At 48.6% G+C, this 26,091-nt stretch overlaps 2 protein-coding genes across 5 annotated transcripts in view; both read left to right on the top strand.

Annotated features, from left to right (window-relative positions):
- LOC122393465 overlaps positions 1-11,482 on the top strand; it is a 30,910-nt gene extending 19,428 nt beyond the window's left edge. The window contains exons 6-9 of the mRNA XM_043389487.1: positions 7,396-7,539; positions 9,027-9,240; positions 9,733-9,875; positions 10,166-11,482. Coding sequence (XP_043245422.1) covers positions 7,396-7,539; positions 9,027-9,240; positions 9,733-9,875; positions 10,166-10,230 — 566 coding nt within the window. The 3' untranslated portion in view covers positions 10,231-11,482. The remainder of the gene's footprint in view (positions 1-7,395; positions 7,540-9,026; positions 9,241-9,732; positions 9,876-10,165) is intronic.
- A 2,250-nt stretch (positions 11,483-13,732) lies between these two features.
- On the top strand, positions 13,733-25,004 carry LOC122393467. 4 transcript variants are annotated; one of them, XM_043389491.1, is made up of 9 exons: positions 13,733-13,870; positions 16,342-16,649; positions 18,097-18,311; positions 18,600-18,797; positions 18,915-19,172; positions 19,490-19,633; positions 20,055-20,268; positions 21,254-21,396; positions 24,239-25,004. In XM_043389491.1, exons 2-9 carry the CDS (start codon positions 16,342-16,344, stop codon positions 24,301-24,303), a joined length of 1,545 nt encoding a protein of 514 aa, XP_043245426.1. In that variant the 5' UTR covers positions 13,733-13,870; the 3' UTR covers positions 24,304-25,004. The 4 variants fall into 4 exon arrangements, with proteins under 4 accessions (XP_043245426.1, XP_043245425.1, XP_043245423.1 ...); XM_043389490.1 differs by having other exon boundaries at positions 13,749-13,814; XM_043389488.1 differs by having other exon boundaries at positions 13,749-13,814; positions 18,076-18,311.
- Positions 25,005-26,091: the final 1,087 nt, after the last annotated feature.

Below are 26,091 nucleotides of genomic sequence, written 5' to 3'. Positions count from 1 at the left end.
CCCTTTTTATGTCCCCGAGGTCATCTCAGGTCAAGAACAGAATCTAACAGTTTTTCGCTAATAACTTCTGAAGAGGCGTGCTAGAGCGCTGAAAATGCCTTAGATGTGTTCGGCTCGACGTTGCGGATCGACTGATATGCAACATGACCTTTTCCGGTCAGGCCATGACCTTGACCTAAGGTCAAATTTTCAAGTTGACTTTTCAAGGTTAAATTATAATTCATTCGACGCGTCTCGACAAGAGGAACACGATGCTGGCAAAAGTAATGTCATGGCTCTTTTGAGTCAAAAGTTATTGCCGAAAAAAAAACCCTTTTCGTAAAAACGGCTATTTTTGGAGTTTTTGCCCTCTGGAGGCTAAACCGTTGACCTGAAGTCAAATCTGAGAACATCGCTTATAAAGGTCTGTAAAAGTGCTATCGAATGCGCTTTTCCGCGGCGCTGTAGCTCTATCGGTTCCCGAGATAGCCGTTGGCAGTTTCCAAAATGTTGAAATAGTCAACATTTTACCTTTGGTGACCTCTGGCGACCTGACCTTTGACCTGACCCAAAAAATGACCGAAGTGTTTTCGTCCTTATTTCGGACGCTCTTTCGAATGTCGCTTACCGCGTGTCGCTACGTGGCCCAGGAGCCGAGTTAGAAGGGGGGGTTCAGACCCCCCGGCCCGGCACGGAATCTCGGAGCACCGGCCCGGCGCGGGTTATTTTTCCTGAAATTGCTTCATATTTTGTGTTATGAGAAAAACTGTTAACCTTCGCCCTGGTGGGGGGGGGCCATTTTGGCCCCCCCTGTGGTTTTTCAGCGATAACTCAGAAACCACTTGAGTTAGCGCCCTGAAACTTTGTATAGCTGTTTATTCAACATTTTTACATCATGTCCTTTTTTGGGGGGTTCGGGTCAGGTCAGGTCAGGTCACAAGGTCACCAAAACTGACACCACCTCTAAAAAAGTTCAAAGCTCTCTCAAAGGCACAGCTTTTATCCGATCGATGTAAAATTTACAGTAGTTGAAGATGTCACCCAGCTCTACAAAATGGCTATCTCGGATTTTTTATAAATTTGACCTAAGGTCAGGTCAGGTCATCGCTGCTCCCCATTATAAGTCAATGGGAGAATCGAAAAGTAGTTGTTTTTCAGCTAAATCGGGCGTGATTGTTCCTATATTTCGTTATTGAAGTGTCTTGGGTCAGCAAATCACAGCCCATGTGAAACCATTTGCTTGTGACCTCGCTGAGGTCACGCTAGGTCATCTCCCTGGTCACCAGAGGTCACCAGCGGTTTTTCTGCACTTACTTGTTATTGAATAGAGATAGAGACTCCGTTCGACGTTTATCGTGTTTGTCTCGTCAATGCGGATCGAATGATATGCAGCATGACCTATTTCGGTAAGGTCATGACCTTGACCTGAGGTCAAATTTTCAAAATGACCTTTCGAGGTCAAACTATATATCATTCGACGCGTCTCGACGAGCCAAGCACGATGGTGCATGAATCGTTTCTCTATTTTCTCGTGAATGCATGCTATAGTTGAAAACATTTTCAACGAAATTTGCCAAGTTGACCTTGCATGACCTCTGTAGGCCAAACCGTTGAGCTGAGGTCAAATCTAACGAACGTTGGCGAAAGAGCTTGAAAAGAGCTATCGATTGCTTTTTTCCGCGGCTCTCTAGCTCTTCTAGTTTCCGAGCTACAGCGGAATATGTCCGGCAACACCGAAAACACTGAAATTTGACCTATGATGACCTCTAGCGACCTCAATATTGACCTTAGCGAAAAAATGACCGAAATACTTTCGAACGTACTTGTTATGGGCTTTCGTTTGCTTTTTTCCGCGTCTTCCTAGCCCTCTTCGTTTTCGAGTTAGACGGGGGGGGTCATTTTGGCCCCCCCCCACCAGGGCGAAGGTGGCTCAGACCCACACCAGGGCGCGGGTTAAGAAGGGAAGGGCGAATTTGCTCGACTATACTTCTTTGTTTATAAGGACATAAACGGGCCGAGGTCTGATAGGTAATTAAGTCTGAGGCATCAGTAATACAATGTCATTCAAGGTCACTCAAGGTCGGGTTACAAGGCCACGCCAAGTGACCTCACTTCATAAAAAGTGTCAATGTTTGCCGTAGCTACATCGATTGACCGATCGGCTTGAAACATTCAGCTATTGATAAGAGCAAGTCTGCACAAAACGTATATCTTAGACTTAACCCGCGCCCAGCTGGGGGTCCTGGATTTCCACGCCTTGCTGGGGGGGGGGGGGTGTTTGAACACCCCCCTTGTAACTCGGCTCCTGGGCCACGTAGCGATACGCAGAAGGCGGCGTTCGAAAGAGCGTAAAAAATGATGACGAAATCACTTCGGTCAATTTTTTGGTCAGGTCAAAGGTGAGGTCACCAGAGGTCATTGAAGGCAAAATTTCGCCGATTTCCAGGTCGAATGTCGAAAATTTACAAGAAGCCAACGCATAACTCGGGAACCAATAGAGCTACAGCGCCGCGAAAAAGTGTATTCGATAGCCCTATTAACGCCCTTTCTGAGTAATTCCTCAGATTTGACCTAACATCAACGGTTTTGCCTGCAGGGGGCAAAAACTGCAAAAATAGCCGATTTTTTCGGAAACAGTTTTTCTGCAATAACTTTTGACCCAAGCCTTGTACGAGCTTACTTTTACCGGCATCGTGTTCCTCTCGTCAAGACGCATCGAATGAACTATAACTTGACCTTGAAAGGTCAACTTGAAAATTTGACCTCAGGTCAAGGTCATGACCTGACCGGAAAGGGTCATGTTGCATATCAGTCGATCCGTATCGTCGAGCTGAACACATATAAGGCGTTTTCATCGCTCTAGCATGCCTCTATCAAAAGTTATTTGCGAAAAACTGTTAGATACCATTCGTGACCTAAGATGACCTCAAGGTACAAACAAGGGTCACGGACACTATTTTCATGTTCAGTGTGTCTAAACCACTTGTAATTCGGTGTTTTGGAGCGTTTATAAAGTCTTTCGTCCAAAAGAGGCGCATTTCAATTTTCTCCCATTGACTTATAATGGGGAGGTCGTAAAATTGACCTGGCCTTAGGTCATCGACATCAAAATTCTGAGATATACATTTTGTACATGCTATTGCTCTTAGCAATCGCTGAAAGTTTCAAAGCGATCGGTCACTCGGTGTAGCTATGACAGACATTGACACTTTTTATGAGGTGAGGTCACTTCAAGTGACCTGGTGACCTGACCTTGAAAGACCTTGGTCTGAAATTTTAACAACATGTGTAGAATTGATGTATGATAAGGTGTACCAAAAACTGCGGCGCTCCGCGCCGCCGTTTTTGAGATATTCGTGAAAAACCACAAGGGAGGGGTGTTCAAACACCCCCCCAGCAGGGCGCGGGTTAACCCGGCAGGCGGTGGGCCTACCAGCCACCTTCCGCGCGGTGGGGGGGGGGGGGCATTTTTTGCCCCCCCCGTATCTCCGAAACTACTGGACGGATCCGGAAAATTCAAACGGCGTTCGATAGCCCTGTCAAATTTGTCGAAGGAAACCAAATTTCATTGACCTCGGGGTCACCGATGACGTCACAGGTCAGGTCAAAGATAAAATGTTGCACCGTTCACGGGGCTTCTAGGGAAAGCGCTATAACACCGAGTAAAACGCATTTTGTCGAAAATCAGCGATAAGGCGTCAGTTGTCTAGTACATATGTTGCTATTAGACAGTATTAGAGGTCACTGGTCATACCAGGTCAGGTCACAGGTCAGGTCACCAAAGGTCACCAAGGGTCACCACATGAGCCCAACTTTACTAAGGTTATGCGATGCATGTTTTATGGCCAGTTTTTCATTTCCAACTCAATGGTGTTGGTTATAAGACCATCAGGTACGGTTTAGGTCACTTTCTGGTGGAGGTCAGGTCAAGGTCAGGTCAAAAAAGGTCAAATTTCAAAGTTGATATTTTTTGCATAAAATGGGTATCAATTCGATGCATCTCGTCACGGGGAGTCTAATGGTGGTCTTTGTTTTGTGCTACGAGGTCTAGAATTGCTAAAAATTGAGTTTGAAAATTTGACGTCATCAATTTTGAACAGTTTTTTCGCTATAACTTGGCCAAAAAAAGAGGTATCGATCTCAAATTTGGTATGTAGATAGAAGGCGGTAGGGACTATCACATATATTCCGGTTTCTTCGAAATTTAAAAAAAAAATGGATTTTTTGGCTAGTATATTAAAAAAATCTGTTTTCTTATTTTTGGGGGTCAAAATCCAAAAAAATCGAAAAACCGAAATAGCAGTTTTGTAGCCCTTTTGATTCCACACCTCTTATGTCTGAAGCATTTTTATGTATCTCTAAAGCTGTAGTCCTGACAGCTCTTCCCGCGAAACCTTTTTTGGTCGAAAATGGCAAAAATGACGTCACTCTGACGTCATTAGCGGCCAACCTATCATAGCCTTTGGAAAATTTTTAGTAACCATGTGCGCTAGCTGCTCCCGGGAGGGTACTGAAAGTTTGGTGACGATCGGCGCAGCGGTTCTCGAGATATATTGAAAAAACGAAAGGGGGGGGCAAAAAAATGCCCCCCCCCCCACCGCCTGGAAGGTTAAGATATCGTTTACCTAAGGTCGCGTCAATTTTACGCCCTCTCTGAAAAAAAAAATAAATGAAAAGCTCCCTTTTGGACGAACGTCATTCTAAACACTTTCAAACATCGAATTACAAGTAAACATGACACACTGAACCGGAAAATGGCACCCGTAACCCCTCGTTATGTCCCTGAGGTCATCCCAGGTCACAAATGGTAGCCAACAGTTTTCGCTAATAACAGCTTTGGTATATAGGCACGCTAGAACGATGAAAATGTCTTAGATGTGTTCCGCTCGACGATGTGGATTACGGATCGACTGATATGCAGCACGCCCTGTCAGGCCATGGCCTTGACCTGAGATCAAATTTTAAAGTTGGACTTTTAAGGTCAAATTATAGTTTATTCGATGTGTTTTGATGATAGGAATACGGTGCTGCTCAAAGCAAAGTTGTGCTAATTTTTTAGTAAAATGTTGTTACCGAAAATCCGTTTCCACAAAAAACGTCTGTTTTGACAGTTTCTGCCCCCCTGCAGGCTAAACTGTAGAAGTTAGGTTAAATCTGAGAAAGTTAGTCAGGAAAAGCGTTAACCCGCGCCCCAGTGGCGGTCTCAGCCAACTTCGCCCTAGTGGGGGGAGGGGGGGGGCATATGTTACCACCCACCTCTAACTCAAAAACTAAGAGGGCTAGAAAGACGCGGTAAAAAACAGTCGTTAGCTCTCAATGCGTACGTTCGAAAGTTTCTCATTCAATTTTCATCTTAGAGCAATATTGAGGTCACCAGAGGTCATCAAAGGTCAAAATTTGCCAATGGTCATTATATTTTTCAGAAAACATGCCGTTATCTCAGGAACTATGGTAACTAGAAAAACGCTTGGAATGACCTTGACCTCAGGTCAAGGTCATGACCTGACCGGAAAAGGTCATGCTGCATATCAGTCGATGCGTCTCAACAAGACAAACACAATGAGACCATCCCCAGCGTTCTATCTTTTTTCAATCGCGAGTTATTGGAAAAAAACTGTTTGTAGGCTCAAATGACCTCGGATGACCTTTCTAGAGGCTATCAGCAAAAATGACACCTTGGTCATCACGGGTGGTCCAAATCATTGTGATTTTGAAATATTTGGACTGTTCCTATGCGTACTCGAGGGCAGCGCTTTTCGAGGAGCGCTGTGGCCCGAAGGTTTGGACTTTTAATTATGAAAAACGCCCGCCCGCCGCAAAACGCAAACACCAGCTGACACCCATTGTTTGGTCACTCGCGCCATAGTCTGCTTCGCGGGTGTACCGAAATGACCCAAAGTCCAAATTTCCGGTGTGCAGGGTCATTTTCAACGGCACGTGGCACGTGGTTCTGGACTTTTCCGGCCACTTTGCGACATATCCATGGGTAGTGCACCGAATCCGCATGGAATTTGATCCGCATGGAAGAAAATGGGGTGTCGTTTGGATCGTTTTCGAGCAATCTGCCGCGGAACGCATTTTTTCATTTTCCCCATTGGCTTAGCATGGGAATTTTCAAAGTCACGTTGCACGTGCACCAGATTGTTCGCGGAGGAGAGACCCATACCAGAACGTAGATAACCTGGCCCACTAGAAATACTGAAAAAATCAAAATTTTTGGAACAACCGTATTCTCGAGCATCAAGTTGTACTGATCTCAGGCAGCTTTTGCCAAATTGTCAGGGAACTCAGATTTGTTTTTCAATAGAAAAACACAATTCTAAAGAATAGTGTTATTGACAACAAACCTTCGGTTACACACGGATCTAGAGGCATTTTCATTTTTCTCCATTGACTTGTAATGGAAAGGTCACGCCACTGACCTGACCTTAGGTCACGGATATAAAAAAAAATCCGAGATATACAAATTGTAGACGCTCATAACATCATGCCATCCACCAAGTTTAAAACCTTTCTGACAAACACTGCAGGCTTGACATGATTGCAAACTTTTTTAGGCTTGGTCAGTTAACTTGACCTGGTGACCTGACCTAAGATGACCTGGGGTCAAAAATTTCACACATTGTCCAAAATTGATGTACCAAAAGCTACTCCAAGCGGCGCGGCGCTACGCGCCGCGGTTTTTTATTCACACGCAAAAAAAACGCGACAGGGTGGTAACATATCCCCCCCCCACTGGGGCGAAGGTTAAAAGAGCCATTGAGTGCGCTTTTTCAGCGGGGCTCTATCCGTTCCTGAGCTATGCGCCGGTTTCTCGAAAATTGCGAAGTGTGACCTGGAAAGTGGCGACACTTTATCTTTGGTGACCTCTGATGACCTGACCATTGACCTGCCCTTAAATGTGTCAGCAGTAATTTCTTCATTATTTTACGCTCTTTCGAACAGCACCTACAGCGTGTCGCTACGTGGCCCAGGAGCCGAGTTAGAAGGGAATTGGGCTGGCCAATTTCACCACTGGCCACTTTGATCACTGGCCATGACGATCATTTCCACAAATATGGCCTACACATTCCTTGGACACTTCAAACACAGGACACTCCATCCATTTAGCCTCTTCTGGACAATATGAACCAGCTGGCCTGTGCGAAAATATCCTATTTGCGGCCAATTGGCCACAACAGGACAATGTAATTTTGGACGTTATGAACCATGTACCCAAGGCACTGGTCATTTCGAACACTTGGCACATCATGCCCTGGACATTATGAACCACGGCCAAAATGAATGCTCCCCGTTCAAACACCCCCTCCCCAGTAGGGCTTTGAAATCCAGGACCCCAGAGGGTCGCGGGTTAAAAACGCCCCCCCCCCCTCCGTCACGACGCGGAATTACGGCTGATTGTATCACTCTCCACAGGATCCGGGATGACTGAAACGCCGGTGTATCACCCCCGATGGCCGACGTCTGGACTGGATGTTTGTGTACAGCTAGCAACGGACACACTCCTGGACCAGCTGGCTGTCCTGGCGACCCACACAGTTACAGGACTGTTTATAACTAGTGAGCAGCAATATAAGGAAAGCATCAGTGCTAAGATATCGTAGCCATATCATATATGAGAGGGAGTGTACCTATTTCCTTCACACACATAGTTACCATGGCTCTGCTTACAATTGCTCATGTAACAATAGGGCTATACCTATTTAGCCTAAAGCTGGCCACCGACGCAGGAGATAGATTTCCAGACCGACGTGCGGCTTCTACATTACCTACCTAAAATTATTATGTCTACTTTTGTTGGACAGCTTATGCATTTTAACCCGCGCCCTGCTGGGGGTCCTGGATTTCCACGCCCTGCTGGGGGGGGGGGGGGTGTTTGAACACCCCCCCTTGTAACTCGGCTCCTGGGCCACGTAGCGATACGCGGAAGGCGGCGTTCGAAAGAGCGTCAAAAATAATGACGAATTCACTTCAGTCAATTTTTTGGTCAGGTCAAAGGTCAGGTCACCAGAGGTCATTGAAGGCCAAATTTCGCCGATTTCCAGGTCGAATATCAAAAATTTCCAAGAAGCCAACGCATAACTCGGGAACCAATAGAGCTACAGCGCCGCGGAAAAGCGCATTCGATAGCCCTATTAACGCCCTTTCTGAGTAATTCTCTCAGATTTGACCTAACGTCAACGGTTTTGCCTGCAGGGGGCAAAAACTGCAAAAATAGCCGATTTTTTCGGAAACAGTTTTTCTGCAATAACTTTTGGCCCAAGCCTTGTACGAGCTTACTTTTACCGGCATCGTGTTCCTCTCATCAAGACGGATCGAATGAACTATAACTTGACCTTGAAAGGTCAACTTGAAAATTTGACCTCAGGTCAAGGTCATGACCTGACCGGAAAGGGTCATGTTGCATATCAGTCGATCCGTATAGTCGAGCTGAACACATCTAAGGCGTTTTCATCGCTCTAGCATGCCTCTATCAAAAGTTATTTGCGAAAAACTGTTAGATACCATTCGTGACCTAAGATGACCTCAGGGCATAAACAAAGGTCACGGACACCATTTTCATGTTCAGTGTGTCTAATCCACTTGTAATTCGGTGTTTGGGAGTGTTTATAATGTCTTTCATCCAAAAGAGGCGCATTTCAATTTTCTCCCATTGACTTATAATGGGGAGGTCGCAAAATTGACCTGACCTTAGGTCATCGATATCAAAATTCTGAGACATACATTTTGTACATGCTGTTGCTCTTAGCAATCGCTGAAAGTTTCAAAGCGATCGGTCACTCGGTGTAGCTATGGTAGACATTGAAACTTTTTATGAGGTGAGGTCACTTCAAGTGACCTGGTGACCTGACCTTGAATGACCTTGGTCTGAAATTTACACAACATGTGTAGAATTGATGTATGATAAGGTGTACCAAAAACGGCGGCGCTCCGCGCCGCCGTTTTTGAGATATTCGCGAAAAACCACAAGGGGGGGGTGTTCAAACACCCCCCCCAGCAGGGCGCGGGTTAAGACCGACATGTGTGTCTGTTTTTATGTTTTACAGAGTCACCGGATGTGACACCGGAAGTGACGGAACGCCTCCTGGCAGCCCTCACCAGCTTGAAGGACGTCGGTGTTGTCAGATCGGGTGTCATTTCCGAAACTGTGCTGTCCGCCCTTCACGGCTGTTCCCAGCTGGATACGGTGCAGCTCAAAGACACCCGACCCCTCACGGACATCCCTGCCCTGACCCAGTCAGAGGTGGCTGCGGTCAGCAGGTCAGTCGGCCGGACGGCGACGGCGGATATTACGTGTATCTGGATAGACCACAATAACCTCAGAAACTGGGTATCTCTTGGAGGTTTACATAGTAATACGGGCATGGGGACACTGGAAATAGAAACAAACTCTTTGCAGAAGAATAGGCATCCACAAGCAGACTTTTTGATTCAGGTGGTTGTGTTGATGCGATGGAAACAGACAGACAGACGGACAAACGGACGGGCAGCTACATTATCTGGACTGGACTGGTATTATATAGATAGGGACATAATATTGGATGGCATAAGGCTCTTAGTATCGTGTGAAACATGTGTAGCAAATTGCAGCACCACCAGACTGGGAACTTGAGGTAGCTGGAGGCATATATGTTCTGTTATGAATGGCATTGGAACTGCAGGGTGTCTCCGTGTCGAGTCGCCCGCTGGTGCCACTGTGTGACTGTGTCTCGTATACTAACCTGAGTTCTGTTTTGTTTTGATGTGTTGCAGGATGGCAGTGACCTGCAGGAAACTGTATAGACTGCTCCTAACCTCCTCACTCGAAAACTGCCAGGCTGTCCTGACCGCCCTGCACGATACAGACCTGGGATGTGACAGTGGCCAGTCCCGTACCATCAATCTCTGTGTCCCCAGTAAGTGACGGCGTCTCTGACCACCCACACCAGCCGACATGGCGCCACCGGCCTCTCGGACACCCACACTGACGCACGTTACGTCACCAGTACTGACGTCACAATTGGTTACGTTTATGTCCGTTAGTGACGTCACAGTATCAGTATCAGCCCTCATGACGTCATTACTCAGTGATACACACATTGCCATTGTGTTTGTTTCTGTACCTGTAAGTGACGTCATCAGTCTGAGTTGCCCCATGTGACATCACTAGCAATCAGTGTGTAATCTGACGTGCTCTATTTTTCAGAGTCTGTATACGACAAGCTTACTAAGCCACCCAACGGCAGCAAAATCACCGTGTACTACTTCTAAAAGCCTGACTGATCAGTGCCTCGACCGCTCCGGTGACGGCGGCAGTGTCGGAACTCGACAACAGATGGCAGCACCGTGTCCCGTCGGCAGCGCTGTTCTGTACACAATGCACGTCTAGACCTTCATATCCAGAAGTGCTTTGAGCCGCCCTGTCCCATGGGCTCAGGTCCGTGGGTACTTTACCGCCGTGCCAGGCTGGTTTGGGTTGAGTGGCCACCTACTATGAACGTCAAACCCCTTAAGACCCCACTATTTTGCGATAATTTTTAAATGCGTCAACTTTCGTTGACAATATTCTGGCAATGTATGTTTCAGAACCTGCCGAAACTTTTATTACTAAGGTATTTTGACGCCAAACGATTATGGAAGGTACTTCTCATTCACTCGTAATGCTAAGGTCAAATCAGGCCCGGGGAGAGGCTTGCGCTCGGCCACACTCGAGCCCCGCCACCAGCGCCATCTGCTCTAAATGCCATCTACCAGCGCCCGCTACCGCTACCAGCTACCGCCCACCATCAAGCCTGAATGGAGCGAGAGACGCGAGTGACCGGTCGCCGGGCAAGGAGCGCCGGAGGGGTAGGGCGGAGCTTAGCGCTGACGTCATTACGTGGCTCCGCCCCATGAGCGGGTAGCCTCTACCCAAACAGCAGATACGTTCCGTGAAATTTAACATTACGAGTGAATGAGAAGTACCTTTCATAATCGTTTGGCGTCAAAATACCTTAGTAATAAAAGTTTCGGCAGGTTCTGAAACACACATTGCCAGAATATTGTCAACGAGAGTTGACGCATTTACAAATTATCGCAAAAAAGTGGGGTCTCATGGGGTTTGACGTCCATAGTAAATGCTTGATCATTTGAGCACAGATTGCTACGTTTGTTGACACTGCTTTGATAGGTATATTCAGTATCTGAGATGTATCACGCTCTGGGCCACTGTCCAGCCGTCGGTAAACCGTTGTCACCGTGCCGGAGGTACCGCCCTGGTGGCGTCACGTGTGTTGTGACGTGACGTCACGCTGGCTCACACCGCTGTGCTGTTGTGGTTGTAGTTTCAGTTTATACCATAGAGTCGTTGGAGCTAGCTGTGAGGGTGTCCGGTCCGGACGATATCGGACCTCGCCCGTCACTGTGTCGGACCGTCGATGGTCCGGTCGGCTGTGGTTCGTTTGGACCGGATATGTCCGGTTCGGTGTCGCTCATGTGATATCACGGGCTGATGGCGATTGAAATACACAGTGGTTGAGACGTTCAATACACAAATTTTACTGAATTTCAAAGCGCAACTATGCAGTGCCGTTATTCTGTGACGGTAACTAGTCAAAGGGACTGTAAGGCTTCTGACCATTATGCAATGCTTTGAACATACCTGTCATTCCATAATGTCATCGAAGTTGTGATAAAAAGAAGTCACCTACTTAAATTGACGTGGAGCTCTAATGTCGGATGCTTCATAAAAAGTGCGTGCAACTTCAGATTGCCTAACATGTATAAGTGTTCCGTAAAAATTAAGCCAAACCCAGAGAGTTACCAGTAAAAACAAAAATCGCGTCATTTCCAGGAAACGTATTCCTTACGGGACGGGTGAAATCATACTTTTTACCCACACCACCAGCCCAACACTTCAGTTGACTGAGCCGTAAGGCTGTACTGATTATCACACATCAAGTGTGTCTATGGTGATCAATGTGTCACCCAGCCCGTGCGCTGCGGCACAGCCTACCACTGCAGGCAGCTGATTGCCCGCTGAGAAACGGTGCATCGTTCTGCCGTCAACTGTAGACTGTACAGTGTGTATTAGTTATATTACAGCTGTATGGACACAGCACGGGTACGGATCCGGGACACCATACCATCGACTGGTGGATACAGGACACGGTCTAGTATCCAGCGGTGCGATATCGCCGGTGGTCGTTATTTCTTTTAGAAGGCTGGATACCGCCAGTGGACACTATTTCTTACAGAAGGCTGGATACCGCCAGTGGCCATTATCACTTTTAGAAGGCTGCATACCGCCAGTGGACACTAGCCGTTTTCACGACGGGCTATCCGGCGAATGCACCTGATTTGACCAAATCTGCACCTAATTTCTTTTACATCAAATATCTTCATTTTATGAACTTATTTCAGGGTTTTAATCGATGATGCTCTCTGATAATATGACAAAGCAGGCATATAAGCAATTATTGCAACCCTAGCTGATAGCTGCTAAGAGACACACTGAACCTGATTTGACCAAATCTGCACCTAATCTGTACCAGATTTGCACCAAATGTGTATACCAGATGGCCGTCGTGAAAACGACCATTACCACTTTTTAGAAGGCTGGATGTCGCCAGTGGCCCTATCACATAGAGGGAAAGTGTCCAATAGGGCCTTTCGGTTGTTTTCTCAATTAGGTACTCACCTCTAAAAAGTGGTGAATATTGACGTAACGTTTATCACTCAGTTCTAATCAATACCCTTACCTGAAAACGTTCGTGGTCCGATCATTGACCTTTGAAATTATGCATTGTTTTAAGACAATATTCGACAAGAATGGTGATTCGCCGCATAAACGTATATAATATGTACGTGCACCTTACTTTTGCAAGTAGAAGTGAACCAAAAAAGGAATGAAGTTTGCCCTCTAGCTTATTGTAGCGTCAAGGTCATTCAATTTTGATGAACTTGTCTTGATGAGCACCTTTTTGAAGTTAAAACTCTTGGGGATACATTTAAGAATTTTGTGCGATGCTCCAAATTTGGACGGTTGTGGTGGTCAGCGGTCAAGTGATGACTATCAGTTGACTATACCAGAACTATAGTGTCGCCCCCCCCCGCTCCACGGCCTTGAGTGCCCCCATTTCCAATGAGCTGCCCCACCCCAAACGTGGCGCTGGACAGGCGCGGATACAAGGGGGGGGGGGCCATGGGGGCCATGGCCCCCCCCCTTGGCCGATTTTTTCAAAAATAAAATAAAAAGTTAAAAAGTTAAAAAGCTGAAAAGGGGGCCTCCTGAAAATAAAGTGGCCGAAATCCGATGAGTTTTTTTTTAACCTACCCACTTAGTTATTTCTTAGAAGACTAGCTGAGAAGACTTCTTTGTTAGAAGATTGGTAAAGCTTTTCATAACTTGGAGGTCTCTTATACTCACAGAGATGACCACTTTTACAGGGCCTCCTAACCTGCACAGAGGGCCTCCAAGCCTGCACAGATGTTGAGATGTTGCCTGGACAGCTAGATAAGCTCAATAGACGCAGTATTTTTTTGGGGGGGGGGGCCCAACAAGTGGGAAGGTGGGGCCTCCAACAGGTGGGATTATGGGGGGGGGCCTCCTGGTTTCTAATGGCCCCTCCCTTGGAGATTTTCTGGATCCGCCCCTGGCGCTGGATCCGCCACTGCCATCAATTGAAGTATCCATACTCGTCCCAGTCGGTCCACTGATACCTTATCGGTGCAGAGATACCGTATCGGCTACAGCAATGTCACGAGCCCCACACAGGGTATCGATAGGGACAACACTGGCATTGAGGCCCCGGGCGTCGGACAGTGCGACCTAGAGAGGAGCGGTCTTCTGATCTCGTGTGACCCACCGAGACAAGATATAGTGACCTGGAGAGGAGCGGTTTTCTGATTTCGTGTGACCCACCGAGACAAGGTATAGTGGCCTGGAGAGGAGCGATCTGCCGAGACCTCGGAACCAGCGAGGCATTGCATTCAGCAATGTTTAAGCATAAGTCATTTTCATAATGATAAGGCATTCGCTACTATTAGAGATGTCAATCGGATACCAACTTTTTGGTATACCTACCGATATCAAACCGATACCAACTTGGTATTTGGTATTTCAAGGCGAGTGCATTCGGTACATTGTTGGTATTTTGAATCCTCACTAGTGTAAAAGAGGCCGAGAATTTGGTAAAAAGTTTGTATTTTCCTCATATTCCAAAGTCGGTTTGATTTCGGTATTTTTCAGTGGATATTGTTACGGAGCGAGCGAAGCGAGCAAAGTCTTTCCTTAGATTAACGGAAATTTCTGAGTATGAGCGGCCGGCCGGCCGGCCGGCCGTAGTCACGATTCTGCGACGCTTATATCTCAGCAACCACTTGACCGATTTACATGCGGTAATTTTTGTAGGATAGCTTCATTCCTTCTACCAAGTATTGGACTATTCCCGATGCATGTGGGTGACCCCTTATGCACGTGCCACGTGCAAAACGAAGAGGTGTCACCCCAGCAACTCGCGGGTTAAAGTGCTTAAGTCGTTCACCGCCGGTATCCATTGGCGCGGGAACTTCTTTCAGACGGGAGGGGGGGGGGGCATAATAGAGATCAACCTAGGGTACCCCCAAATATAGTTTTCTCACCGGTTTAGGCCACTTATTTTTCAGGCTGTGGCCTTTTCAACAACAAAAAAAACGAAAAAAAAGCAAAAAAGTGAGGTATTCCGTCTCAGCTGAGTGAAGAAACTACCGTTTTGGCAACCTGGAGTAAAGATTTTAATATGCCAAATGAGTTGCCGAGCTGGATTTTTCACTTACATGCTTTCTTTCTTTGTGACCCATAACCCCTAATTTGGGGAGGACAAGCTGCCCAACGTTTCCTGGCCTTATGAAAAGTTGTGGGGCACCGCCGCCACGGCCGCAGAGTTGTGGGGCAAGCTTCCCCCACTGCCCCATCCTCCGGTTCCCGCGCCTATGTATGAATCTATGAAATTATGTTGGTAGATTTCCGACTTCGATTCCTCCAGCTGGGTGGGGGGGGGGGGAGGCTCAAATACATTACGAGCCTGCCCCTTGGCCGAAAAGCTGGAGGGGGGGGGGGGGGGGGCTCAGCCCCCGCTAGCCCCCCCCCCGGTTCCCGCGCCACTGCCGGTATCTGTCAAGTTATATAGGACTGTTATCTGTTATCTGTATGATAAGTTATCTGTAAAGTGACAGGATATACTGAGGTAGACCAATGAACGCCCGATAGGTGAGCCCCAGCGGCGCCGGTATCCGCCTGAGGCGGTGGACGGGGTCAACGGAGAGTTACGACAGCACGACCTATGACCGGTCTCCTTGCTAACTGTTTCAGCCCAGCTGTTATAGGCTGTGGTGACGCCTATTTCATGCAAGAGTAGTTTACTTTACGCCATAGATAATAGGGGAAGTTGGAGGAACGCCAAATACTTTTTTCTGACGCCCGTAGCACGGAAGGTAGACAACATAAGCTATTCTTGTTGGCGTCATTCGAGAGGCCAGTCTTTTGCCTTTCAAACATACCAGGCGCATTTGATGAATTCGCATACCGTTAAGCGCACAAACTAAAAATATCAAAGAAGTGACACGCGTTATAAGAGCTTGAGGACGCTTGGTGCACACTGGAAGTTATAATTGTGTGATATAATAAGAAAATGCCAGGTAAATAATTCCTTATACATAGTAACAGGCCGGTCGGTTGAAAGTGTAATTTGTGTGACTAAAAACTCGCGCTGCTATTCTACAGCAGTAAAGTCCACGTAGCGTGCTTAGTTTAACGTGCGTAATTGCACGTTTTCGGCATGACCCCAGCCAGCCATACTTTCATTTGCAGGCCCATAACTTTTCAACGTGCCGTATAAATTTCAAATAGGCAGCACACTTATGCAAAGACATGCTGAAGATTACTTGACCGAATTGGCCAGACAAACGGTAGCATAATGAGTAAGAAATGCAGCTTCAAAGGAGCATGTAGTACAAGGAACGCGTACCTTGAAAACGCTATTGGCGCCCTCGCAGCCGAAGTATTCCGAATGACGACTCGTAACAAACATGCGATAATTGTAGTCACTTAAGCTTCAGAGCATCACTGACAGGTGGCATCCATGTCTTACGGTTTTCGAAATATCTCGAATTTCGGCTTTGCCCCAACTCCGGCATTGCTTCAACTTCCCCTTGGTACTACCGCGCGTAGATTCTGTATGATACACGACATCGCTTCTATGGCCCTCAGTACCAACAGAGTAGTTTTTCGTGTCCCCGCACCGCGGCTCTAACTTCAAGATCAATGCTTTCAAGAAAGACTAATTACAGATGGTTTGTTTGTCATTGTCTCATCTGATTACTGGAAGCATAGGAATGGATACCTACTTATCATTTGTGTTTCAGATGGACTTAGAAGATTTGTGCGGGGAGCTGGCTGCTCTTCGTGAAGAGGTTGGTGGTTTGAACGGAGAAGTGGCCACACTGAAGGGAGACAACGCCGTACTGAAGGGAGACAACGCCACACTGAAGGGAGACAACGCCATACTGAAAGGAGACAACACCACACTGCGTCAGGAGGTGGTCCATCTACGTGAAGAGGTGGTCCGCCTGCGACAGGCTGTCCTCGAGGAGCGCACCACTCGCCAGGTCGTCGTGGAGGAGCTGCGGCAGGAGGTCCGCCGGCGAGCGGCGCCATCCGACCGCTCCCAGGGGTGAGACTGAGAGGGAGCAGGGGTGGCAGTGGGGGTTAGTCGATGAGATGACACTAGGGGCAAATAGTAACAGGAGGTCGGCTTTGGTTGCAGGATATGACGCTTGGCGTAGAAGACAGTTGGTCTGTAAAACTCAAACCAGCTGTACGGATAGTCGGTCAGTAAGACTTAACCCTATTCCTGGCGGGCTCCGCCGGGACAAGAAACTGGCGGGGGGGCCGATTCGGCCCCCCCTTCAGATCTCAAAATTACACATCGCAGCGACAAACGGTAAACGGCATCGGATACGCACGGTCAAGATCTACAATTTCTACAAAGGTCATTTTCAGGTCAGGTCAAAGATGACGTCACAGGGGTCGAAAAAGTCAAAATGGCGGCGCTAGATATGGAGAGAGTTTTTCTCGCATAACTTTCGAATTAGTCAAGATAGGAACAAACTAAGGGCATCATCGTGATCCTCTCGTCAATCCGCATCGAATGATATATATGTTGACCTCGAAAGGTCAAGGTCAAAGGTTGACCTCAGGTCACGTGACCTCGAGGTCATCATGTATATCATTCGATGCGTCTTGACGAGCTGAACACAATGAGACCATCCATGCGTCTGTATCTTGTTCCTGTACGGAGTTATTGGCCAAAAACCTTTGGTGACCTTTGATGACGTCACATGACCTCACAGCTGCCCAACAGCAAAACAGACCTCAAGGTAGTGAAGGTTGATCGTATATGAAGTCATGTATGGTATATGGGGCCATTCCGACCCGTTTTAGTGGTAAAAACAGGGAGTTGATTTTTCCCCCATTGACTTATAATTGGGAGGTCGCGAAACTGACCTGACCTTAGGTCACCGATATCAAAATTCCGAGATAAACAAATTGCACATACTGGTACCCTAACTAAAGCCTGAAGAGAAGAAATTGATCGGTCAAAAACTCTAGCTCTGGCGTGATTGCAAACTTTTCTGAGGTAGGGTCACCAAACCGCCTCTGGTGACCTGACCTGAGGTCAGATCAACTCAAAATTTTCAGACATGTTGTGTAGAAGCCTTTTAGGAAAAGTCAGAAAATTTGAGCTTCCTAGCTCAACGCGTTTGGGAGAAATAACCAAAAAACCTCAGGGGGGGGGGGGCTCCTGAGGCCCCCCGCCAGGAATAGGGTTAAACGGTTGTGAAGACAGCTTTATGTAAGAGTGACGGCTGTGTGATCAGTTTGTCAGTAATATTAGGTACTTGTATACCTTATTTTGTGGATAGTTTGTCTTGTCTGTGAGGCTGTGAGGCAGCAAGGATGGCACTGGAGGTTGGAAATGGGGGATGAACACTGCATGGGCTTACGTGGATTGATGGTACGGTGCTGTCTCGGTAAAATGAAGACATCTCGAAGTTATCGCCTTATGACTGACCTTAGATGACGTCTTACTACGTCAGTCTGACGTCATTTCGCCACAGTGACGACGAAGAGCCTCGTGAACTGACTTCACTGAAGGACAACAATTGTGACAAGTGTGATGTCACAACCCAAACTGCGGAGGACGCGGGACTGGCGGGCGATAGCTGGAGGCCGCCCGCGCCTCGCGAGGCTAACATCTACCACCTTGATACCGAGCTGCTGAAGATGGTGCTGAGCAAGATGGACTGCAGGGACATGTTCCGCGCCAGGCGGGGTGAGTGCCCTTGCGACTGGCGAGGTATTATTTCACAATATTATCCGAGTCGATGTGGTGTGTTTCCTCAGCCAACTGAGAGTTCAGCACTGGGAAAGTCTGGGTGGATATGATATCTAAACGCTGTTGAAGGGCTTGTAGATATGTGAATTCCGGCTGCCATAGTATGGGATATCGATGTCATTTTCTTCATATAATTTCAAACGCTGCCTGTATTTGAACTTTGACTCTGACGTTTGTCGCTGACATGCCACCTGATCTCCATTTTTGTTCCGTCGGTGCCGACAGTCTGCCGTCGGTGGCGGTCCGCCATCGACGATATCGTCGGCGACTGTCGGCGGGAGCTAACCGATCAGAAAACCCGCGGTGGAAAAGTCCCTGCGCCGGCCACGAGCCTAGAGCTCGTGTTGAAGCTGCAGGACCAGCCGAAGATGACCGAATTGCAGGCGCCGACCGCTGAGACGGACACCGACCTCCGACTGGTCGGTGAGTCCTGTGTGAAACGCGCTACACACGAACTGGTACGCTTTGTCCCGCTGTAACTGTCATTCCTTGTGTATACAAGTGATCACTTCTTCACTGACTGGTGTTGCTTTATTCCAGCAGCCACCTGCCACGGCCTGGAGAAGGCGAACCTCCGTGGCTTTAAGCTGCGGATCTCTGCCCTGCGGCGGCTGGCGCGTGCCAACGCCTCCAGTCTGCGTGAGCTAACGCTGCCGGCCGGCATCAGCGACTGGCAGCTGGAGGCGCTGCTGGAGCCGCTGAAGGCTCTGGAGCGGCTCGATGTGAGCCCTCCCGTGGACAGCTCCGGCAAGTGGCTGCGGCTGCTGCCCAAGTCGCTGAAGAGACTGGACATTACTGGTGAGAAGGGTTGTGGGATATCCTTCCAGGTGGTGGTGGGGGGGGCATTTTTTTGCCCCCCCCCCTTTAGTTTTTTCGATATGTCTCAAGAACCGCTGCGCCGATCGTCACCAAACTTTCAGTACCCTCCCGTGAATAGCTATTGCACATTGTGACCAATTTTTTCCAAAGGCTATGATAGGTTAGACGCAAATGACGTCAGAATGACGTCATTTCTGCGTTTCTGCATTTCTGCATTTCTGCATGTCTGCATTTCTGGGCGCGTTATACTCAGACCCCTAGCGGGGCGCGTTTTAATTGTTTCTGTTTCGGCACAGGATCTGGATTGACTGGAGCGCCAGTGTTTAACCCCCGTTGGCCGACGTCTGGACTGGATGTTCGTGTACAGCTAGCAACGGACACACTCCTGGACCAGCTGGCTGCTCTGGCGACCCGCACAGTCACAGGGCTGTTCATTTATGGTGAGTAGCAGCATGAGTAAAGCATAGAAAGTTACGTAGTGTTGTGTATGTTGCATTATGAAAGGGAGATGTTACTCTTCCGTTGTCTCAAATTACTCTAAAAGAATACAAAACTTGTTGCGCCTGTCGTCCGGCTCTCGCCGGTACTGCATGCCTGTGGTGTCGCGACTGGGGCGCTAATTCATCGTTCGGTTAGGCACCTCAACAGCGACGAGCTCGATTGGCTCGAGGTTAACCAGTTAGAAGTGTGGCCCACACCAAGGAGTTCAGATTAATGGTGCTTGTGGAGAGCCCGATATTATGCGTTACGCGCTTCGTAATTATTTTATCTTGCTATCAATAGTTACTGCTGGGATCTGGGCCACGGTGATCGCAACGTGTGTACATATGCACTTATGGCTTCTGTATTTATGTTTTACAGACTCACCTTCCGTGACACCGGAAGCGACGGTACGCCTCCTGGCTGCCCTCACTGGCTTGAAGGACGTCACTGTTTTCGGATCCGGCGTCATTCGCGACACTGTGCTAGCCGCCCTTCACGGCTGCTCCCAGCTGGATACGGTGCAGCTTAATGACACCCGGCGCCTCACGGACATCCCTGCCCTGACCCAGTCAGATGTGGCAGCGGTCAGCAGGTCAGTCGGCCAGACGGCGACGGCGGATACTTATGTGTATCTGGATCGTTAGGCGGCACGGGCGGACATCGATAGCAGCGCCTCTATCGGTCACTAGGGAAAGCTTGGCTGTAGGCGACGAAATACCGGCTGAGTTGTCACACGTTGAATAAGTCATCCGTCTTGTGAAAAAGTTGAACTTTTGCCTTTAATATTTCTACAGGCAATTTTAGAAGCGTCTTCACATGGATTACAAAACCGTTTAGATTATTGTATTCACTTCAAGCCTTCCCTATTGTTCTTGATGATGCGGGAACTATTTCTAATTAGTGTTTCTAGCTTAGTAAAAGAACATACTGTGCAAACGATGAAAAAAGCATAAATGGAAGATTTAAATGCAATTTTCTCTAACAATTAATGGTAAATTCTCTACATATCAAGGAAAATGTGCATGCTAACTGATAATTTAAAGTTCTTGGGGCCAGTTGTTTTCTTCTTTTCTTACGTCGCCCCAATGGCCGCGAATACACTTGTGATAACGCCTATCGTAGACCGCAATAACCCCAGAAACTGGGTATCCCTTGGAGGTTTACATAGTAATACGGGCATATGGACACTGGAAATTGTAACAAACTCTTTACAGAAGAATAGGTATCCACAAGCAGACTTTTTGATTCAGGTCGTTGTGTTGATGCGATGCAAACAGACAGACAGACGGACAAGCGGACGGGCAACTACGTTATGTGGACTGCAGACTGGTATTAATATAGATATGGACATAATATTGGATGGCATAAGGCTGTTAGTATCGTGTGAAACCAGTGTAGCAACTAGCAAGTTGCAGCACCAGACTGGGAACTTTAGATAGCCAGAGACACACATGTTCTGTTATGAACGGCATCGGAACTCATGGTGTCTCCGTGTTCAATCGCCCACTGGTGCCACTTTGTGACTGTGTCCTGTACCTATATACTGACCTGTTCTGTTTTGTTGTAATCTGTTGCAGGATGGCAGTAACCTGCAGGAAACTGAAGACACTGTTCATTTCATCCTCAATCAAAAACCGCCAGGCCGTCCTGACTGCCCTGCACGAGACAGACCTGGGATGTGACAATAGCCAGTCCCGTACCATCAATTTCAAGGTCCCCAGTAAGTGACGGTGTCTCTAACCACCCACACCAGCCGACACGGCGCCACCGGACTCTCGGACACGCACACTGACGCACGTGACGTCACATGTACTGACGTCACGCTTGGTGACGTGTATCTCCCTTAGTGACGTCACAGCATCAGTATCAACCCGCATGACGTCACTAGTCAGTGATACACACATTGTCATTGTGTTTGTTTCTGTATATGTGAGTGACATCATCAGTCTGAGTTGCCCCATGTGCAGAGCCTATTTTAAGGGAATTTGACTGGGGGGGCAACCTGGAAAATTGTCTCTAATAATCCATCAACCCTCGCCCGTATTGGTATTTTCCAGCTGCGAACGTATATGGGGGGGGGGGGTCCGTTGGACCTTCCCCCTTGCCGTTTCGACCCTGCTCGAGCTAGAGCTTCGTGGAAAAAACGACCGTGTTGCCCGTGATGAAAGGAAGCCGATGATACCCAATTTTAACCCTCGCCGACCCTCGCCGACACAGGGGGGGGGGGGGTTGATGCAACCCCCCTAAGGTTTTTTCGCGAATAACTCGCGTAAAAAGCTGCCGATTGCAACGAAACTTTCAGTACCCTCGCATTTATCAATTTTACCTCTACCCTGAAAATTTCATGACCCTGACCCAAATGACCTTTGACCTGTGACCTACTTTCCGAGACCATGTTTGGCCGGAATCACGATTCGGCGTATGTCGACTCGCATTAGCCGCGCTTTTGCAAGCTTTTCGTGCTTTCAAACGTTCAAACATGTGATTTGATGTTGCTCCCATGCATTAGGGTGGATGTCAAGGTCACCTGAAGGTCAGGTCAGGTCAGTGAACTTTGATGACCTCGGTTCACTTTTTCGAGTTTTACATGTTTCTAGGCCAGTTTTTTGGAGCTGAATTCGAATTTAGCAACCCGATGAACATTTACGAAGCCTAGTTTTAGTGCCTTTGTAACATGTTACGAAGCTGTCAGAGGCGGTTGACACCTACTAGGAATACCCGGCAGGACCCCTACTGGTTGACCTGACCTGACCTGACCCGACCTGGACTAAATGCATGAAGACATCATCTGTGATCAAAACTCACATGATATCATTCGGATCAGCACCCCGAAAAACCCCATAGCAGCCACACTTTACGACGTTCTAACAGGTCCCGATTTTCCCGATTTTCGGGTCATTGACCTGACCTGGAAGGTCACCCGATGACCTAGGACATTAAAATTGGATATCATCGGCTTCCTCTCGTGACGGGCAGCACGCTCGTTTTTTTCCGCGAAGCTCTAGCTCAATCAGGGGCCAAACGCGAGGGGGGGGGGGGTCGTACCAACCCCCCCCTTGTGCCGTCGAAGGACGCAAAATGGCCTGTGCCGGCGAGTGTTAAGGTCCTAGGTCGTCATCACTTGACCTTCCAGGTCAGGTCAATGACCCAAAAGTCGGGAAAATCGAGACCTGTTAGAGCATCGTAAAGGGTGGCTGCTATGTTTTTTCGGGGTGATGATCACGAATATCATGTTAGCTATGATTATAGATGATGTCTTCATGCATTTAGGCCAGGTCGGGTCAGGTCAGGTCAGGTCAACCAGTAAGGGTTTTGCCGGGTGTTCGTAGTAGGTGGCAACCGCCTCTGACAGCCTCGTAACATGTTACGAAGGCACCAAAACTACTTCGCAAACGGTCAAATGGTTGCTAAATTCGAATTTAGCTCCAAAAACTAGCCTAGAATCTTATAGAACTCGAAAATGTGAACCGAGGTCATCAAAGGTAAATGACCTGACCTGACCTTCCGGTGACCTTGACACCCACCCTAATGCATGGGAGCAACATCATATCCCATGTTTGAACGTTTGAAACCACGAAAAGACTGCAAACGAGCGGCTAATGCGAGGCGACATGCGCCGAATCGCAATCCCGGCCAAACATGGTGCCATGGTGCTAAGCCGCCGGTGCATCTGAAAGAACTGTGGGTGCCCCTGACAAGCCTGAAGTTCCAACGACAGGCCCGTGGTGCCCCTGACAGGCCCATGATGCCCTTGCGAGGCCGTTGGTGTCCCTGCTAGGCCGGTGGTGCCTCTGCTAGGCCGCTGGTGCCCCTGGGCCCTGAGAGGACTGTGGTGCTCCTGACAAGCCTGGAGTGTCCCCGACAGGCACGTGGTGCCACTTACAGGCCCAAGATGTCCCTGCGAGGCCGGTGGTGCCCCTGCCAGGCATGTGGTGTCCCTGCTAGGCCTCTGGTTCCCCTGACAGGCCTGTGGTGTCCCTTGGCCCTGACAAGCTTGAGGTGCCCCCGACAGGCCCGTGGTGTCGCTGACAGGTCCGTGGTGCCCTTGCTAGGCCTGTGGTGCCTCTGGCAGGCCTGTGGTGCCCCTGGCGGGCCTGTGGTGGTATCCCTGACAGGCCCAAGGTGGCGCCCCTGCGAGGCCGGTGGGGCCTCTGGCAGGTCTGTGGTGCCCCTGGCAGACCTATGGTGCTCTTCCTAGGTCGATGGTGCTCCCAACAGGTCTGTGGTGCCCCTGACAGGCCGGTGGTGCCCCAGGCAGGCCTGTGGTGTCCCCGGGCCAAAGGGGGCGGGGGTCATAACCCATATGACCCACCATTGGATCCACCACTGGTCATTACTTGCAGACTGACTCATTTGACATCCATTGCAAAACAAGTCACAGTTGTATGTTTGTCACCGTGTTCCTTTATGCCCATTTTTATAGTGGGCACATCTCGACGACTGGGGGGGCAATTCTGTTGAGTGCGGGGGCATTTGCCCCCCCAGTTAACATGTTAAAATAGGCCCTGCCCATGTGACATCACTAGCAAACTGTGTGTAATCTGACGTGCTCTATTTTCCAGAGTCTGTATACGACAAGCTTACTAAGCCACCCAACGGCAGCAAAATCACCGTGTACTCCTTCTAAAAGCCTGACTAATCAGTGCTTCGACCGCTCCGGTCCCGGCGGCAGTGTCGGAACTCGACAACAGATGGCAGTACTGTGTCCCGTGTCGGAACTCGACAACAGATGGCAGCACCGTGTCCCGTCGGCAGCGCTGTACGGGGCACAATACACATCAAGACCTTCATATCCAGAAGTACTTCGAGCCGCCCTGTCCCATCGGCTCAGGTCCGTGGGTAGGTACTTTACCGCCGTGCCAGGCTGGTTTGGGTTGAGTAGCCACCTGTAGGCTGGTCATTTGATTTAGGCATAGATTGCTACGCTTGTTGACACTGCTTTGATAGACAGTGGTGAGTGGGTATATTCAGTATCCGAGATATCACGCTCGGGGCCACTGTCCAGCCGTCGGTAAACCGTTGTCACCGTGCCGGAGGTACCGCCGTGGTGACGTCACGTGTGTTGTGACGTCACGTCACGCTGGCTCTCACCGCTGTGCTGTTGTGTCGTTTCAGTTTAGACCAGAGTTTCGTTGGAGCTAGCTGTGGGGTGGCCGGTCCAGGCGATATCGGACCTCGCCCGTCACTGTGTCGGACCGTCGGTGGTCCGGTCGGCTGTGGTTGGTTTAGACCGGATATGTCCGGTTCGGTGTCGTTCATGGGATATCACGGGCTGATGGCGATTGGAATACACAGTGGTTGAGACGTTCAATACACAATGCTACTGGATTTCCAAGCGCCACTATGTAGTGCTGTCATTTAGTGACGTTAACTAGTCAAAGGGACTGTAAGGCTTCTGACCATTATGCAATGCTTTGAGCATATCATTCCATAATGTCATACAAAGTTGTGATAAAAAGAAGTCACCTACTTGAAGTGACGTGGAGCTCTGATGTCAGGATGCTTCATAAAAAGTGTGTGCAACTTCAGGTTCCCTAATATGTTTTCCGTGAAAATTAAGCCAAACCCAGAGAGTTATCAGTAAAAAGAAAAATCGCGTCATTTCCAGGAAACGTATCCCTCCAGGGGACGGACGAATCATACTTTTTACCCATACCACCAGCCCAGCACTTCAGTTGACTGAGCCGTTAGGCTGTACTGATTATCACACAATCAAGTGTGTCTATGGTGATCAATGTGTCACCCAGCCGGTGCAGTGCGGTACAGCCTACCACTCCAGGCAGCTGATTGCCCGCTGAGAAACGGTGCATCGTTCTGCCGTCAACTGTAGACTGTACAGTGTGTATTAGTTATATTACAGCTGTATGGACACAGCACGGGTACGGATCCGGGACACCATACCATCGACTGGTGGATACAGGACACGGTCTAGTATCCAGCGGTGCGATACAGCCGGTGGTCGTTATTTCTTTTAGAAGGCTGGATACCGCCAGTGGACACTATTATTTTAGAAGGCTACATACCGCCAGTGGACACTATCACTTTTAACCCGGCGGCCGCTGGGCCTCCGCGCCACCCGCCGGCCGCTGGGGGGGGGGGGGGGCATAAAGTTGCCCCCCTTTACTTCTGCGACGATATCGTCGCAACGCGAAGAGATAGAGAAGCGAAACTTTGCACACATCTTCCTGAATACCTAGCCGAGGTTGTGTCCAAATTTGGTGTTGATCCCATTTGAAATGACGTCACAGTGACGTCATAAGTGAAATTATAGATTTGCGACTCTCATATTCCTCACGATACATCACATATATGGGACCGAATATAAAGGGCCGATTATTGGTCAGAAACTAGATGGAAGTGTAGTAAGATGTTTTAGGATGACAGCAGGTGCTGTCTAGTTCATTTACAGTCGAGT

Source organism: Amphibalanus amphitrite, unplaced genomic scaffold (genome assembly GCF_019059575.1).
Source record: "Amphibalanus amphitrite isolate SeventyFive unplaced genomic scaffold, NRLGWU_Aamphi_draft 000536F_arrow, whole genome shotgun sequence".
In the NCBI taxonomy this organism is placed as follows: Eukaryota; Metazoa; Arthropoda; class Thecostraca; order Balanomorpha; family Balanidae; genus Amphibalanus; species Amphibalanus amphitrite.
Note: the sequence above shows the minus strand (reverse complement) of the source record. Positions and strands in the feature narration are given on the sequence as shown.